Source organism: Apus apus, chromosome 10, assembly GCF_020740795.1.
Source record: "Apus apus isolate bApuApu2 chromosome 10, bApuApu2.pri.cur, whole genome shotgun sequence".
Taxonomy (NCBI): Eukaryota; Metazoa; Chordata; class Aves; order Apodiformes; family Apodidae; genus Apus; species Apus apus.
This window is the reverse complement of record NC_067291.1, coordinates 6,118,027-6,133,746: the sequence shown is the minus strand read 5'-3', so window position 1 is coordinate 6,133,746 and position 15,720 is coordinate 6,118,027. Positions and strand designations below refer to the sequence as shown.

Genomic DNA, 15,720 nt, shown 5'->3' with positions numbered 1-15,720 from the left:
CAGGAACAGTTACTTTTTGTTGGTTTTGTTTTGTTTCCCCTTTGGCTTTTTGAAAAAATTGTTTTGGTTATTTGAGTTTTTTTACTATTAGAAATTTAATGTTGTTTCAAAACATCTTGGATCCAGTGATTTTCATGGGACTGCATTTGATCTGAACTTTAAAGTAGCCTTGAGTTCTTTAACTGTAAGATCACAGAATCATTTCTGTTGGAAAAGACCTTTAAAGTAATCGAGTCCAACCATTAACCCAGCACTGCCAAGTCAACCACTAAAACCATATCTCCAGGCACCCCATCTACATACCTCCAGGGATGGTGCCTCAACCACTTCCCTGGGCAGCCTGTTCCAATCCTTGACAACCCTCTTGGTGTAGAAATATTTCCTAATATCCAGTCTAAACCTTCTCTGGTGCAGCTTGATGCCATTTCCTCTGCTCTATGGCTTGTTACTTGGGAGAAGAGACCAGTTCCAACCTTGCTACAATCTCCTTTCAGGTAGTTGTAGAGGACAGTAAGTTTTCCCTTCAGCTTCCTTTTTTCCAAGCTAAACAACCCCAGTTCTTTCAACTGCTCCTCTTAAGACTTGCTCTCCAGACTCTTCACCAGATTTATTGGCCTTCTTTGGACACAATGTGTATTTTCCCCCCTTCTTCCCTCCTTTGTCTTGCCCTCTGTAGTCTTGCAGTCAGAGGGTTAGCAGGTGGAAGCAGGCTTTGCAGAATTCAAAGGCAACCTCTGCTTGTTTCTCCAGGTTAGTGGAAGATTTTTACTTAAGCAAGAATCTTGTTAATAGTTTTTTAATTATTATTATTTTTTCCAAAGCCCACTGTATGTGGCTAGTAAATTAAAAGGCAACTATTATGTTTCATTTTTATTTACTTGAGCCTACTAGAGATGGCACATGCAAATTTCCCCCTGGACTAACAAAACACTGAGCTGGCAAAAGAAGATAAAACAATTGTTCAAACTGCTAGTTTCAGTTTTCAGACCATGATGAAATACTAAGTAGCTTTGCCACAGTGTATTGCACTAGATGAGGGCAACTTGATTTCATAGTGAGTCTTTATCACATCATGATTGTTTAAAAAAAAGTTTCTTCTGCCCAGACCTTACTTCTAAGATTTTCCTTACTCAAAATCTGATTTCAGTGATTCACTTGCATATGAATTCCTTATATTGTCATGTCGTACTGCTCATAGATAAGAAATCTTAGAGTTGTGTTCTTGTAGACCACCCTCTGGGGCAGATACATTGTAGTGAACAACACTGTTCTATGATTAAGCACAGGATTTGACTCAGAATTTGGTAATGTATTGTGTTTAATATATTATTTTGTTACTATTTTCACTCAAAAAGGAAAAAAAAATGTTTCTTAACAACTCGTTCTGAACTTGTATTCCATGTGAATTCCTTCGATGGCTCACTTTAGTGTTGGAGATCTGTGCAGTCCTGCAGTATTTGACTGTGTGTACATTATCAGAGAGCTCTAAATCCTTTTATTGCCTTCTAGGATAAAAATTTATTCTCTAGGATACAAATTTACTTTATGGTGCTACTGTTCTAGCTTCAAACTCCAGCTTTTGTAGACATGCAGTTTGAGATGTATTTAACAACCCATCTAACTGTGCCAGACAAAAATACACTAGGAAATTTCCAAGCACAACACAGTACAAAAGTTAAATTCAAAATAAATTCTGTTTTACTTGTAATATTTTTGTCAAACCTTACGTATGCTGAAAGGAAGGTTTTAAAAGTGATAACAGTAGCTACTGTATTGTGGAGTTTAAAACCAGAAGCGTTTCACATGTAGAATAGTTGTTTTAATAAAAAGAATGAGATAAAAGGGTGTTACTTTGCTTTAAACACTGTGGATTTATTGTAGATTCTGTAATATATATTTTTGTGTGAATGTGAACAATGTGCTCACCATATGTTAGCATTTTGAATGTTTAATTTGTGAATTTAGTATTTGTGCTCTTTATCCTGCAACTTAGCAATATACAGCACTGATTAAAAAAAAAAAGCGCCCATAGCTTTAATGGCCTGTTATGAAAATTTAATTGGATTTTTTTCACTATTAGTTGTAGATCCTGCAGCCCAAACCTCAAGAATAATGCATTAAGTCAGTGAGAGTAGGTTATGTACAGAACAGTTGCACACTCAAGCTGTTCCTTAATGTGTGTGAAAGAAACAACTTTTCTGTCTTAGAAATTTCATTCTCAAAAAAATAATCTCTAAAAATTGTGCTTAACATATGTGGGTAGAGTAATTTGTATATTTTACCTTATATTTGCTGCGCGAGATAGAATTTTGTTAGTGATACTTGATTTCTGATTCTTTATTTGTCTTTACTGGGTGTACCTGTCTTACTGTAATTCACTTACTCATTTAAAAAATGCTCTAGTTTTAAAGAAATTTACAGCTGCTTATTATTCAGAAAAGTAGTGATAGTGTCTATCTCTGTATAGAAAGATTGCTTAAAATTTATTTTTCAGTTGTGCAGCTGAATTTGACCTGTGGTTATAGTAACATAAAAAAGAAGATGCCTTTTTCCCTGAATTATGTTTAGCTGGAATAGACAAAGCAGGGAAAAGCAAAGCAAGTGCAGGTTCGTGTGGAGATGGATGGCATAGCCCAGTTCCAGAACTGAAATTCGTTGTGCTGTAGCTCCATTCAATTCTGTGCATACTGAAAAACAATTTTTACAATTCCAGGAAAAATACATCCTTTCTATTTTGTTCCTACACTTCTCAGTTTTTTCTGTTGATATTTCCCTACCATTCAACTTCATTCCTTAGTGGATCCTCCTGCTCTTTCCCTTTGCATAGGCTGTGATCATTGACTGATGTTCCTTCCCATAAGGGTACTGCTGAGGCTTTCTTGCACTTCACTGCCTTTTTTTCAACTTTTTTAAATGTTATGTTTTGTTTTGAAATTTTGTCACGCAGTTTTTATGTTTCCTGTAACAATCCCTGAAGGCTGCTTCAGAAGAAAAAGTAAAATCTATTACTTTTTTTACCAGAAGTTTTATTTTTGTAATAGGGAAAGGGTAGAATGCAAAGTAACACTGTTACTTCATCCCTGACTTACCCTTTTTAGTAAGGAAGTGCCTGCACTCAGAAGAAATTTCTTCTTTCTTAGGACACCTGTAATACCCAGACAGAGTTTGATTAATTGATACAGATGAAAAAAGTCTGATCTGCACAGACTTTTTGTACTTAATTGTAGTATAGGAGTGTGTATGTATGTGTTTTTAAGAAGTCTGAAGTTTTCAGTGTTCTTTATTGTTCCAGGATCCTTTACTTTTTGATCCTCTGCTACATAAAAGTCAGATTTAATGGCTTTTATCACTTTTGAACTAACAGTACTGCTTTTTGGCATGACAAAATAATCTTAAAAGACAATTTATGCATGTAGGGAGCTCAGCCTGATGTTTGAAATCTTAAATATGGTTTGGATGAGCGTATACTATGCAACTGTTATAAATATAGAAGTTCACAAACTATACTGTGGTTACTGACTAGGCTTACTAACATGAGTTAGAATCACAAAGGGGAATACAAATATATACATGAAAGCTGATGGTGGGGAATATGTTACAGGGGATGAAGTGAATGATGCTTTGTTTTTGAGCTCTGCCAACTGACAAGAGATTGAAACACAGCAGAGAGAGGAGAAAGAACAGGGATTTGGAGCCACTGCTGATGTTCTTGTGTCTGAGGCTGGCAAACATTAGACATGCAGCTGGAAGGAGTAATCCCAACTCCTTCTCCCTGTAATGTTGTGGCTCTGTTGTTTATGCCACTTTCTGTATTTATGAAGCCACACAGTGAATGGCTTTTGAGGTCTGGTCTGGACTGAAAATGAATCACTCCCACACAAAATAAGAAAAGTGAATTTTGACAACACTTAGATCATAGGATAGCTGTGTGAATTCTTGATCCTGTCTGCACAAGTGCCAGACTGCAGTAGGGCAGGGAGGAGCATTCTGGAGCACAAGGGCTCAGAACTGCTCTCAGCTGCTGTATTGTTAAAATCATGAATGCAGTGACATTCTCAGCCTTTAGTACTGCTCCCCTTTTCAAACACAATAGTTAGCAAAGATGTCACTTTACAAATTTTAGAAGGAAAAGGTACATGGTGGGACAAATTGTTAAAAGCTCTCAAAAAATATATGTCAAAGTTGAAAATAGAGTTTTGTTTTTCAGATTGGGTACAAATCTTACATGTTTTTGAATATGCTGTGATTTTTAAGATGTCCCTGTGTTATGTGAAAACTTGTAACTATTTTTAAGAATTGCATTACAGGGAGATTTACTGGGCAGTACAAAGTTGTAGAACGTCTTTCTGAATTAATTGAGAATCTTTCATAGACAGGGAATCTTGGCCAAGAAAATAATCATCTTTTTAACCTTATTTTTATTACACCTATTTATTACATGAGATGAAAGGAGACTTGGGATCTGTATTTTGTATTAGAACTGTCAAATACATCCCATCATGAGTCAGTGACTGTCTTTCATTGAACAGGGGCAGCGTGAATCTGAGAATAAATTATCTTGCAGCAGATAGCTTTGTCTGAAGTCCACTTTTGTCGTTATAAAAAGTTTTTAGCAGCTGAAGTCTCTATATTGATTTGCTCTATGTCTGGTGCTGCTATAGCAGGTGTGCTGCAGCATTCTGGACACTGAATTTGACACAGCTCTAATTCAAAGTGTAAGTTTTGAACTACCTCTGTAGCATTTATCTAACAGTTGACACCATTTCCAGAAAGATGCAGGAGCAAGAGCTCCCCAGTGGCATTTAGTGCTTTGTATTTTCATGGATGTGAAGAGCTGAGGTTATCTGATCATAAACCATGGAGTTGGGGTTTGCTCAGATCTTTCACTTTTTAAAAGAAGGTATTAAAAGATTACAGGAATTGAAAAAAATAAATAAATCACTGAAATAGTTAAAGCAGCTTTGCTAATTAAATTGTATGTTAACTAGAAATAAAACCCACAACTATTATAAAGGTGCTCAAACTATATACGGCTTACGCTATGACCTGTCTCTGTGACTTGCCATAGATAATTATTTCCAGTGCTGCCTTCGAGTATATGGGAAATTGTATAATTTATGCTCCCAGGTTTCTTTGTAAGCCTTTTTACAAATTATCCTGGCTAGAGGGCAATCTGGAATCCCAGGAATTAAAGCCCACAGAGAAAGCATTCTGCCTTCATCACTGTATATGGCCAGCATTCTTTTATCTGCATCTCATCTGGTAAAGTTTATTGTGGTTTTTTAATTGGCTCTTATTTCTGCTCTTCCAACTGCTGCTCTTATCACTAGCAGCATGTAAGCAGAGAGTACTAGATAAACCTTGTAGGGGTAACAGTAAAAGTACATAGATTTAAATATGTAACTACTAAGATAATATTAACAATTTAAACATTCTTCAAGGTCTTAAGCAGGAAGAAAATGCTCTGTTAGAATGATTCTGTGTGTAAGCAGTGCATGGTAATTCTGCAAGGAATGCTGCTATCTATCTTTGTTCAAGGAAACTGCCAACATCATAGCCAAGATTTAAATATAAATAGTTAATGCATATTTACATTAGGAATTTTTTTGTGGATTTGTCTGGTTTGGTGGGGGGTTTTTTGGTGTTTGGTTTTTTTTTGCTGGTTGTTTGGTTGGATTTTTTTTTTGTTTTGTGTTCTCTTTTTTTAAGTAACATGGTATTTGGATCCCACCCAGCTAATGGGCTTCCATTTTTTCTTGGAGAAATACAGAACTGATTGAGTATGCCTGAATGGTACATTGAATCTTATATTCTTTACATGAAAAGCCATGGAAGTTTCTCATAAGTGTCATTCTTTCTGCTGATTGAGTCTAGAAACCTGGGATCTGGTATTTTTAAACTCATGGTACTCCCATGTGATACTAATTACTTTTCTCAATACTAATTCTAATTGAATTGTACCTAGTGACCTGGAGAAGTAGGGTATTGTATCCCATTGTTAGACCTTTAAATAATCTGCAAAATGGGAATGGAGAAAGCACAGAAATACCCAACTGAGAAAAATTAAATCAATGACAGTTCAAATGAACAGGCTAGATAAAAATATGTGTAGAGTTAAATTTTGGCTTTAAAAGAGTCTTTGTTTTTGTCTTTGAGGAAGCAGAAAAGGAAGCATTTGGGTTTTTTATTTGTGGGGTTCTTGGGTTTTTTAATGAGGAAGTCAGAATCAGTATAATGAGTATTTCCACTGAGCTGAATGGCATTATTTTAGAATCATTCATAGGTATCTTAAATTTATTTTTTGAGAATGATCAGTGTTCAGTATTCTTAGCAAGGTATGCTTTAATGCAGGCCTTTGAAGAACAGAATGCTTAGTGCTTTTTCAAATGTTAAAAAATTGAATGCTTATTGTATTCAAGACAAACTGAACATAGGAAAAGGGAGAGCAAACCTTTTCCAAAGTAAAAATACATATGAGATTACATATACCTCTTGCTTCCTCCACTTTTTCATTATGCTGTGTTACCTTTTTTCAAGTAGGTGTCATGCTTTTTGAGTAATTATATTTCAATGAATGTGTAAGCATGTTAGGTTTGTGATCATGGCTGCCTCGTGTTTTCTCACTTTTTCTATTATTTTTTGCCCTTCCCTGTTGAGTATAAATGGGTGTGTATTTAGTTGAGTTACACTGGTTTCATCTGTCACTGTAAAGCAAATTTTTTTCAAAAACAGGCATTAAAGGTAACACTCTTCTTTGGTATTCTATTCTCTTTCTGTATTTTACCTGCTTTTGTAGCTTGCATTAGCCAATGGAAGGTATTCTCCTTCAGGGCATTACTCGTAGAGATTTTCATTTTGCATTTAGTGGTCATTGCTGTCACAGTAAGTATAAATATAATTTTGGGAAGTGTGTTTCTGTTGATTTATACTTTCTCTGACCTTTTTTTTTTCCCCTCCACAGATTAAGTTCGACAGTGATGGTGTCTGTGTGTGCTGTGAAATGCAGCATCAAACGTCAGGCTGCAGTAACCTGGGAGAAACGCTGAAACTGAACCCTCTGCAGGAGTGTAATGTTGTGAGGCTGACCCTAAAGGTGTGTTAAGAGAGAAATTAACATTTATTTCAGTTTTAACTAGTGATTGCTTAGCAAGCCAGATGTGATGAAAGGAGTAGCTGGTGTTTGGCGTGTTCGTACACTCTTACATAAAAAAAAATAATCTTCAGTCAACAGAAGTTAATGCTTCTGTGCATTAAAATGGTTTTATGTTACACACTTAATATCTGTATTTGTAAAGGTAGCTATTTTGTTGGAGGTTATTTAAGAAACAAGTTAGAATTAGTTATGACGGATGCTGGAAGCTGTAAGAACAGGTATCTTTCATGTTATTGTTCAAGAAAGCTAGAATCAAAGGTGGTGGTTGGTGTTGTTTAGTAGTGTCATGGTAGGTTGCAGAGACACAATGAAGTGCTTAATGATGCACTGCCCACACAAAGTATTAGCAGTGTTTCAGATGGAAGTTACTTTGGGCTAGAATAGTAAGTGTTCTTTTGGGATAATGCTGGAAACATGCTTATAGATTGTTCTGCAATATTATAAGAAGTTTAAATTCTGTAGAATTGTGTTTTACCACTACCTAGGGAAATCTGAGAGGAAATATGAAGAATGTTTTATGAGTGAGTTATATCCCAGTGTAATTGCCCACATCATCACTTCATTGTTGCCAGACTCATAAGATGTGGTGTTACAGTGGTGTTACAGTTACAGAAAATGGTAAGGGATCCATGAAAGAACTGGTTAGAGAAAAGTGCCCTAGCCTGAGAGACAGATATTGAATCATTTTAGGTTCAGTTTGATGATCAACAAAACTATCTCTGCATCCACAGCTCTCAATTTCAAAGTATGTATTTTAGTAAAGTTAATTGAATATAATGGAATATTAATATAAAGTATATAATGAATAAAGTATAATGGATATGAAATAGTGAAATTCAATGTGATAAGTATCTTAGGTATTCAGACTATGTGAGGCCTGAAAATGCTAAGTTATATTGATACTGGAGCCTGTTCAGAGCAGGTAAAAATCCTGAAAAGGTGTAAAATTAGTATCTAAATTTTCTTCAACTCTGATAAGGAAAATAAAAAAAGAAATAATATTACTGCGTAATAAGGATAAGTTAGAAGTAGAAAAAAAATATAATGGCCCCAAAATTAAGAGCTCTGGCCCAGGTTTTAATGAGGGTGATAAAGGAGACTATAAGAGCAAAACCCTACTGGGTAGCAAGAATTTAGTAGGTGGAAAAGAAGCCTAACTTGTCATTGTTGGTCAAATAATAATAATAAACTGCTATTCAGAATGCTAAATTCAGGTCTGTATTCAGTGGTGCAGTTTCAGCAAAATGTGTTACGAGAAGGTAATGCAGGAAAATAACTTCTCAGAAAGACATTCTTCAAAATATGACAGATGCAAAACCATGAACCTGTCACACAGAAAAACCTGACTTGCTGATCCTATAAAAAAAAAAGATTGAGGGAGCATATGGTTGCTCACTGTAAATATGTCAGTAGAGTAAACTTTAATGAAAGAGAAAATAACTGTTTATCTTTGAGGACATTGTCAGCATATGAAATGAGTATAAGTGACATATGCTGAAAATCAGGGTAGGGTTTCTAACCGATACAGCAATAAGAATAGAAGCACAAAATATAATTTATTTTAAAATGTAGCTCAATGATTTATAAAAGGAATTGATGACATGTCTGCTTGCACTAGCAAGGACTGATTTAAGCACTGGAGTTCCTCTGGGCATAGTCTGAGTGCAGATTTAATTATGTTCAGAATTCTTCATTTAAGAGAAAATAGTTCAGAAAATAACTTCTTCAGAAAGTTTCCTATAACTTTTTCAGTTTTAATTCTACATTTGCTTTCTATTTGGCTTTGAGAGCTCTGTATTCCTGGCTGCAAATTTAAGAACAGCATCCTACTAAGCCCATAAGAAAAAAAGATGGCAGCTCATTAGGTAGCAACTATGGGAGCTGCATTGTGAACGGAACAATTGTGCATGTATTGCCTGTCTGGTCTTGTTCCCAGTCAGTCAAACAGGACAAGGAAAAATAACAGTGGATACAAGTCTTGTGTATGCTAAATTGTGCTGGGATCATGCCTTGCATGATATTGAATGATTGGGGTTTTTTTAAGGTTGCTTTCAAAAGTTTCTAAGTTGTTTTTTTTTCATTCATTTTTGCCATCTCTGTTCTGATCTCTTTATGCTCCTTTGTAAATTAATATGTGTCTCTTCCTTTCAAAGTCTGAATGAACTACCCAAATATTTTAATGGGGACACAAGAATTGCCACTGCAATATCTACTATCACATATATGTACACAATAGATACGAATATAGATTGCAAAAGCTGACTGAATGTGATCTGTGAGATAAGGACTACATCGTATGATTACTTGAATATTGAAATTTGAGCACAAAATTGTATTACAGTAAAATGGATAAAAATATTCAGCTATTTCACTGTTGTGTAATGATTGGGGGCTCCACCCATTTCAAGGACAGTGAATTGGTGAGTTTAGAGTTCTATTGATAAGATACAATACCTGCATCACATCTCCAGTAAAAATAGCACAGTTGCTACAAACTACCATTAAGATTTGCAGACACCAAAGTCTGATCCATCTACCCTGTTTTACAATGGAGAAATTGAATGGTTATTTTTTTCCACCAGAAGATACATTTTCTACATGGTTTCCTGAGTTAATAGCTCCTAAACTGCCCCTAAAAATAAGGTTCCTGGCTTCCTTATGGATGCTCAGGGTCTATATTCTGTGCTGCTAAAGAATATTGGTGCCTCAGTTATGTTGATTTTAACAGTAATTGCACTTGTAGAACAATTCTGCTCTACGTTAGGAAGTTACCTGACTTAATTCAAGCCAAATTAAGGTAAAAGCATATCCTTTCTATATACAAAATTAGCAAAACGAGTTAGAAAGGCTAATTAGGAATCATCTCATTTCTGTACATCTGATGGCCACAGATGTGATGGATTTAGGATGCGGTTTCACTTACATCAACTTAATCTGCTTTCCACAGGGCTGCCACCAGAAGGGGCAGTTCTGTATCTGGTTGTTTCCTGCCACTGAGTTTGGTGGTTTGAATTTAACAGTGATCCAGTCCAAAACTACACTGCATCCGCACTGAGCTTTTAGTGAAGGCCATTTAGTGAAGTGCACTAAGATCTACACTTTCTTCTGTCACACAACTCTACCTTTGGGATTACTGGCAGATGATTATTTGGAATCTCAGAAGAATGTAGTGAAGGGCTATAGCCAAGATGCCAAGAGAAGCATCTGCTGGCCTCATCCTTCTGAGTTGTCTCTTTCAACAGCAAAATTCACTCTTAAATTGAATTCAACTACTGTGAAACTAGGCTTGGTGTTAGCCACTTTATATGCTGAACTTCATATCTCATACCAGGCAATAATGCAAATCAAGATGCAGACTTCAAAGAAACACGTTTGCTCTCAGCTGGTGTGTGTACTGCACTAGGCACTCTGGTTTAAGGAAATTTTGTGTTGATAATCAAATATAAATGATGGTTTTACAGATTTATGAGGGGTTACTGTTATACAAAGAAATTTGCCTCAGGACATCCATTTTAATATTTAATGATTTTTGAGAAATCATTTTTATGGGATGAAATATTAGAAATAATTTGTCCTCTGCTACTTATATTTTATACAGACGTTCTTTTGTATTGGGAACTGAGGTAAAGAAAATTATTCTTACAGTAAAGAGATAACTTTTTCACTTAGAGTAAAGTTTCTAAAAGAAAAATACTACCTGAAACATGAAGCTATGGCAAAAGGTTTTATTTTAGCAATACGTAGAGTGCCTTACCTTACAACTAATTGAATTTTGAAGAACTTGGTATTCTATATTCTTGAAAGGTCCAACATAAGAAAACTCTTGGATAAAACACTAGAGATCAATTGTTTGCCAGGACTGGGATTTTTTGTGCAAATAACACTTTGTAACTTTATCTTGTGCTTGGAAGCAGCTGAGTATTTTTTTCACTTTCTGAGAACTTAATTTGAGCTCATTTTGCTCTTACCTTCTGTCCAAACCAGAGAGGAGTGATTCTAATGTATAAAGTAGAAGTTTGTGGCCAAAGGTGCCAGGGCTTATGGACCACTAATGGAACTGTGAAAGAGGACCGGAATAGAGACCTGTTATATATAGGTTTGAATTAATTAAAGAGCTGAGGCTCCACTGGAAAATTTCTTAGAGACTCACAAATTGATGAAGATTTAAAAGCACTGTATTACATAAAACTGCCAGTCAACTTAGCCTTGGTTTTCTCAGCAGTGTATTACTTTCTTGACTGTCTGTCAGTCATCTGATATTGCTGTTCAAGTTGGCTTTTATTTGGGTAAAACCAGAAAAACTGCAGGATGGTAAACCTTATTTTTACATACACACACGTATGTAAACAAACATGCCCAGACCTAGTTATAAAACTTTATCATCTCTGGTTCATATTACTGATTATACTTCAAACGAAGTCTTCCAGGATGAGACCAGTATGAATGAGATGCCTTTTTTTATCAGCATTACCTCTTGAGTAAGCATAAACTGCTGACATAGTAGCCTCCACTGAATGTGTTTATTTCTAGATGAAATGTTAAGTAACTTAGTTTTTCTTGTCATATTAATTAAAACTTGAGGACTGAATTTTCCTGGCGGCTCTAATCTGTGGAAATTATTCCTTCTTTTCAAGCTCAATATATTTTTATATAATATATATTTATATAATTATAAATATAAAAGACGTGTGCAACAAAGCTAATCTTCTTGAGATTGTATTTTGAGAGGATGAAGTTAGGTGTTTAGAAGATAAAATTATTTAATAATGTATTTTTACTGTCTGATATTTTTCATTTAAGAGGAGAATGTTATGATGCTTTGGATTAGTAATGATCCAGTAGGATATTTTTAATTACTTGAACAGCCTAGAATACCTGCAGTCATGTATACTAATTTATGAATTCGATATTTAAATAATTGCTCCCTACCTAGTTAAAGTGCTTCTGTAGAATATTTTTGTTACTATACAGACCAGGGGGAAAAGCTGATTCCCCACTCTATTTTCTGTATAAATATTTGGCTTGGAGCTGCTAAAATTGAAGTACAATATAAATAGTGAATACGTTTTTTAGGTTAGTCATTCAATTAATTATTTTGTAAGCTAGACATCATTATTAGATTTACGTAGCTTGGGGTTCTTTCAGTCTTCTGTATGAATCTTTCCTTTCCTCTCCTTTGAATCCTATTGTTACTGAGTTTCCTGATGATGAAGCCTACCTATATGTTTAAAATTTTTCCGTTCAGAAGAACATACATTCACATGACAGGACAGAGGGTGTGATGGCTCCTAACATGTTCTTTGGAGTTACAAGAACAGATTTTCCTCAGATGCCCTGTGTGACCACATGTAAAATACTTAATTTTGCTGAATTATTTGCCCAATAAACTTCATAATCTGCTTAAAGTTGGATGAAGTATAGAATAAGTAACTTTCTTACCATCTTTTTAAATGCTTAAGTTGTTTCATGTTCATTAACAGTGAACTGAGAATATCTTCTGTGCTCAGAGTGTATTTGCTATACTAGGTACCATAAAAAGATAGAGCAGTTCAATGTGGGCTTTGTAATCTGAATAGTTGAGCTACAAATACTCCGAAGTTCTAAGTAACCATTGTTTAACAGACATAGTCTGATCATACTTTTCCTTCCTTGGAAATGTTTTTTTCCTAGCTGAAGCAATAAGGGAATATGGTTGTTCACTTTTCTTATGGTTAGAAACTGCCTCTTTGAATGACTGGAATCTGGTTAGTGCATGCTTTTCCAGTTATTTTATGGAACCCTAGTCTTTCAGGACTCTAACGTAAATCCAGGGTAAAATTTAACACAGACACCTGAGCTGATGAGAGATATGCAAACTTGTATCTGTCAGAGAAGACCTTTTTGAGTGTGTTTCTTAAGTAGCAGCTGTGAACTGCTTCCTTAAAAATACAGTAAATATTTTAGACCCATAAGAAGTGGTGTATTATATTGTACTTTCATGCCTTGAATCTACTTTAGGAAGCACAGGCTGTTTCTCCATTTACAGTTCAATCTGCATTTGACACCCCTATGGTTCAGAATTGATTCTTTGTAAGCAAAGATAGTCTTCTGTCCAATTAAAGCAGCTATTTTCTCTAGTGTTTTTCAGACCTATCCAGTTAGAACAACTGAAGTTATAATTTGTGTTAAAAGGATTTGTTGTCCTTGAATTCATGATTAAGAGGTACACAGACACTAATTTCATGGGTGAAAAAGCTTTACTGCTCATTATCTCTTTTCAGGTTATAGTAGTATAAGAAATGAAGCATTGTAATTGAAGTCAATCAAGGGGAAAAGTAACCATCTTCACAACAGCAGAAGTGAAGCTGGTCTTAGCCCTTGATCAGTGTGGATGTTTGGATCCATGTGTTCAGGGCTACTCATTACAGAGTGTTCTTTTTGTGCATCAGCATCGTTATTTTACTCCTGTTCCTGCATATTGACTGAGCTCTCAAAAGTGCAAAGGCTTGAGAGCCTCAAAGACTATGAACTTTTCATTTCCCCAGGAAAACAATCTATTGACCCAGCAAAATGTGTGTTATAAAGAGGGTGGCCGGTTCAATCTTGTTGCACAGGTTAGAACTCTTAGGAAGCGCTGGGTTTCTGCTATGTAATTTTTTTATTATTTTTTTTTTTTAATATGAACATAAGTAACATTTTTCACACACAAAAAAAAATGTTATAATGTGGAGACAGAGAAGTGGGGACAAGAAGCATGGATCAGTTTCCTTCTAGAGCAGTATGGGTTTAAATAGAGTTTCTCAGTTTGATGTAAGCAGCAGAGCTGGATAATTTTCTATATAATATTTGACAGAAAGAATGAATATTTTGTCAAAATAGTGCTCCATCTCTGTGGTATGTGTCTGTATTGAATGTTAAATTCCCTAGTTTGATGTTCATGCATGTAACTTAATTGACAGTACAGTTCATTCCTATGATACGAAGCGGCAAGGGAGTGATTAAATATTTACCAAAGTCTGCATTTCAGTTCAATTGTGAAGGTGTCCAGAGATTCTTGTTGTACTTTGGCTTACTTGAATTTTAATGTGTATTTAGTGGATATGTAAAGGGAATCAGGGAGCTCCTGCAATAATTTGGTGAAAGGAGAGTAATTAAGCAAGGCCATCAGTTTTTTTTGCCCAAATAGCAATTATCCTGAAGCATATAATTTTATTTGGCTTATGCTAAAGTCCTTTGATGTGGTCGTTGTAACTTGGCTTCATTTCAAGCCCTTATAAATGTATTGAAAGGAAGTTGGAGAGAAACTTTCTGGTTTTTACTTTGTTTTATGGACATCACATATGCTTTATGATTAATAAAGTGTGTACAAACAAGATGAAACACACTCATTTCAAAGGTTATTGAGACTTACTGGTTTCTCATAACTATGCGTTTGGAGATACAACATATACGGAAGCAAAGCTCTTTAGGACTTCACCTTATTGCCTAGTTTCATATGCAGGCTTCTGTCAGTCCTGTGTTACTTCCCTTCCAGGCATGAGACTACATCGAGTTTTTGCTGCTGATGTTGAATGTGTGTATTATTACATGCATTACAGCTGGATTTCAGCTGTGGTTAACTAATATGGCTTTTCTACAGCTGGTTCTGGAAGGCAACTTATGGTAGAGAGAAATCCAGTTGTAACTTTGTTTCTAAGATGAAGGAACTCTACAGATATGGCACACCGTTAGAGCAAATTGATAATATTCCAGTTTTACTTTATATTTGCTGTGATAGGAGGTACTAATTACATTTTGAAGGGCAAAATCTGCAGTGAGTGTTCTTTGATTTTAAAGGACCCAGTTCTGCTACCTCTCCCATCACTAATGGGGGGCTCAGGCCATTGTAATTTTTCAGTTTAGATTCTGTCTCCTTCCAGACATTTTATTTGCTTGTGTCAGGTAATTGCATGTGCTAACAGCTGTTTTAAATTGCTTTGTTAAATGTTTGTTTCTGTAGTTGAGTTATCAAAGTGATAAATCAATCTCCATTTTTTCCCCATTCCAGTTTAATACCATCTGACCACCTTATCACCCAGCAGTTTGATGTAAAGCAAAGAAAATGAATTTATAGGACAAACAGCTTTGCCAGTGTATTACTGTATTTTTTTCATATCACATTTTCAGTTAATTTTACCCTAATATCAAAACTATATTTTAATACAAAATATTAAAAATTGTTCAATTAAACATTCAGATTTTTTTAAATACTCAGGTTTGGTAATACAGCTTCTATTTTTATGTGTTATATAGGCTTTGGGGCATAGCTTTAGACTTAGAGAATGTGAATTTTTATGTAGTTACTTCTCAGAAATGTGGTGCTCTAGAAAATAAAGGTTGTGTCTTCCTAAGACTCTGCAGCAAAAAAGAAATGGATGATGTGTAGCAGTGTTGAGTGTGATTTGCTTTTACTTCATTTTTTGTAATTTACCTTAAATATTACCTTCTAGTAATCTTAATTTTAATAAAATTTGAGAGACAGTAACTTTGGCCAGTGTTTCTTCCCTTGCTTTCAGTCACTCACCAATCACAAAAATCCCTGGCATTAA

The 15,720-nt window shown here is 35.2% G+C and overlaps 1 protein-coding gene across 9 annotated transcripts in view; it reads left to right on the top strand.

Annotated features, from left to right (window-relative positions):
- ENTREP2 (endosomal transmembrane epsin interactor 2) overlaps window positions 1-15,720 on the top strand; it is a 119,111-nt gene that overhangs the window by 74,541 nt on the left and 28,850 nt on the right. For 6 of the 9 annotated variants that reach the window (XM_051628197.1, XM_051628196.1, XM_051628195.1 and 3 more), the window contains exon 4: window positions 6,962-7,093. The exons of the other annotated variants lie outside the window; for them this stretch is intronic. In XM_051628197.1, the coding sequence (XP_051484157.1) occupies window positions 6,962-7,093 (132 nt within the window). The remainder of the gene's footprint in view (window positions 1-6,961; window positions 7,094-15,720) is intronic. 9 annotated transcript variants of the gene reach the window in all.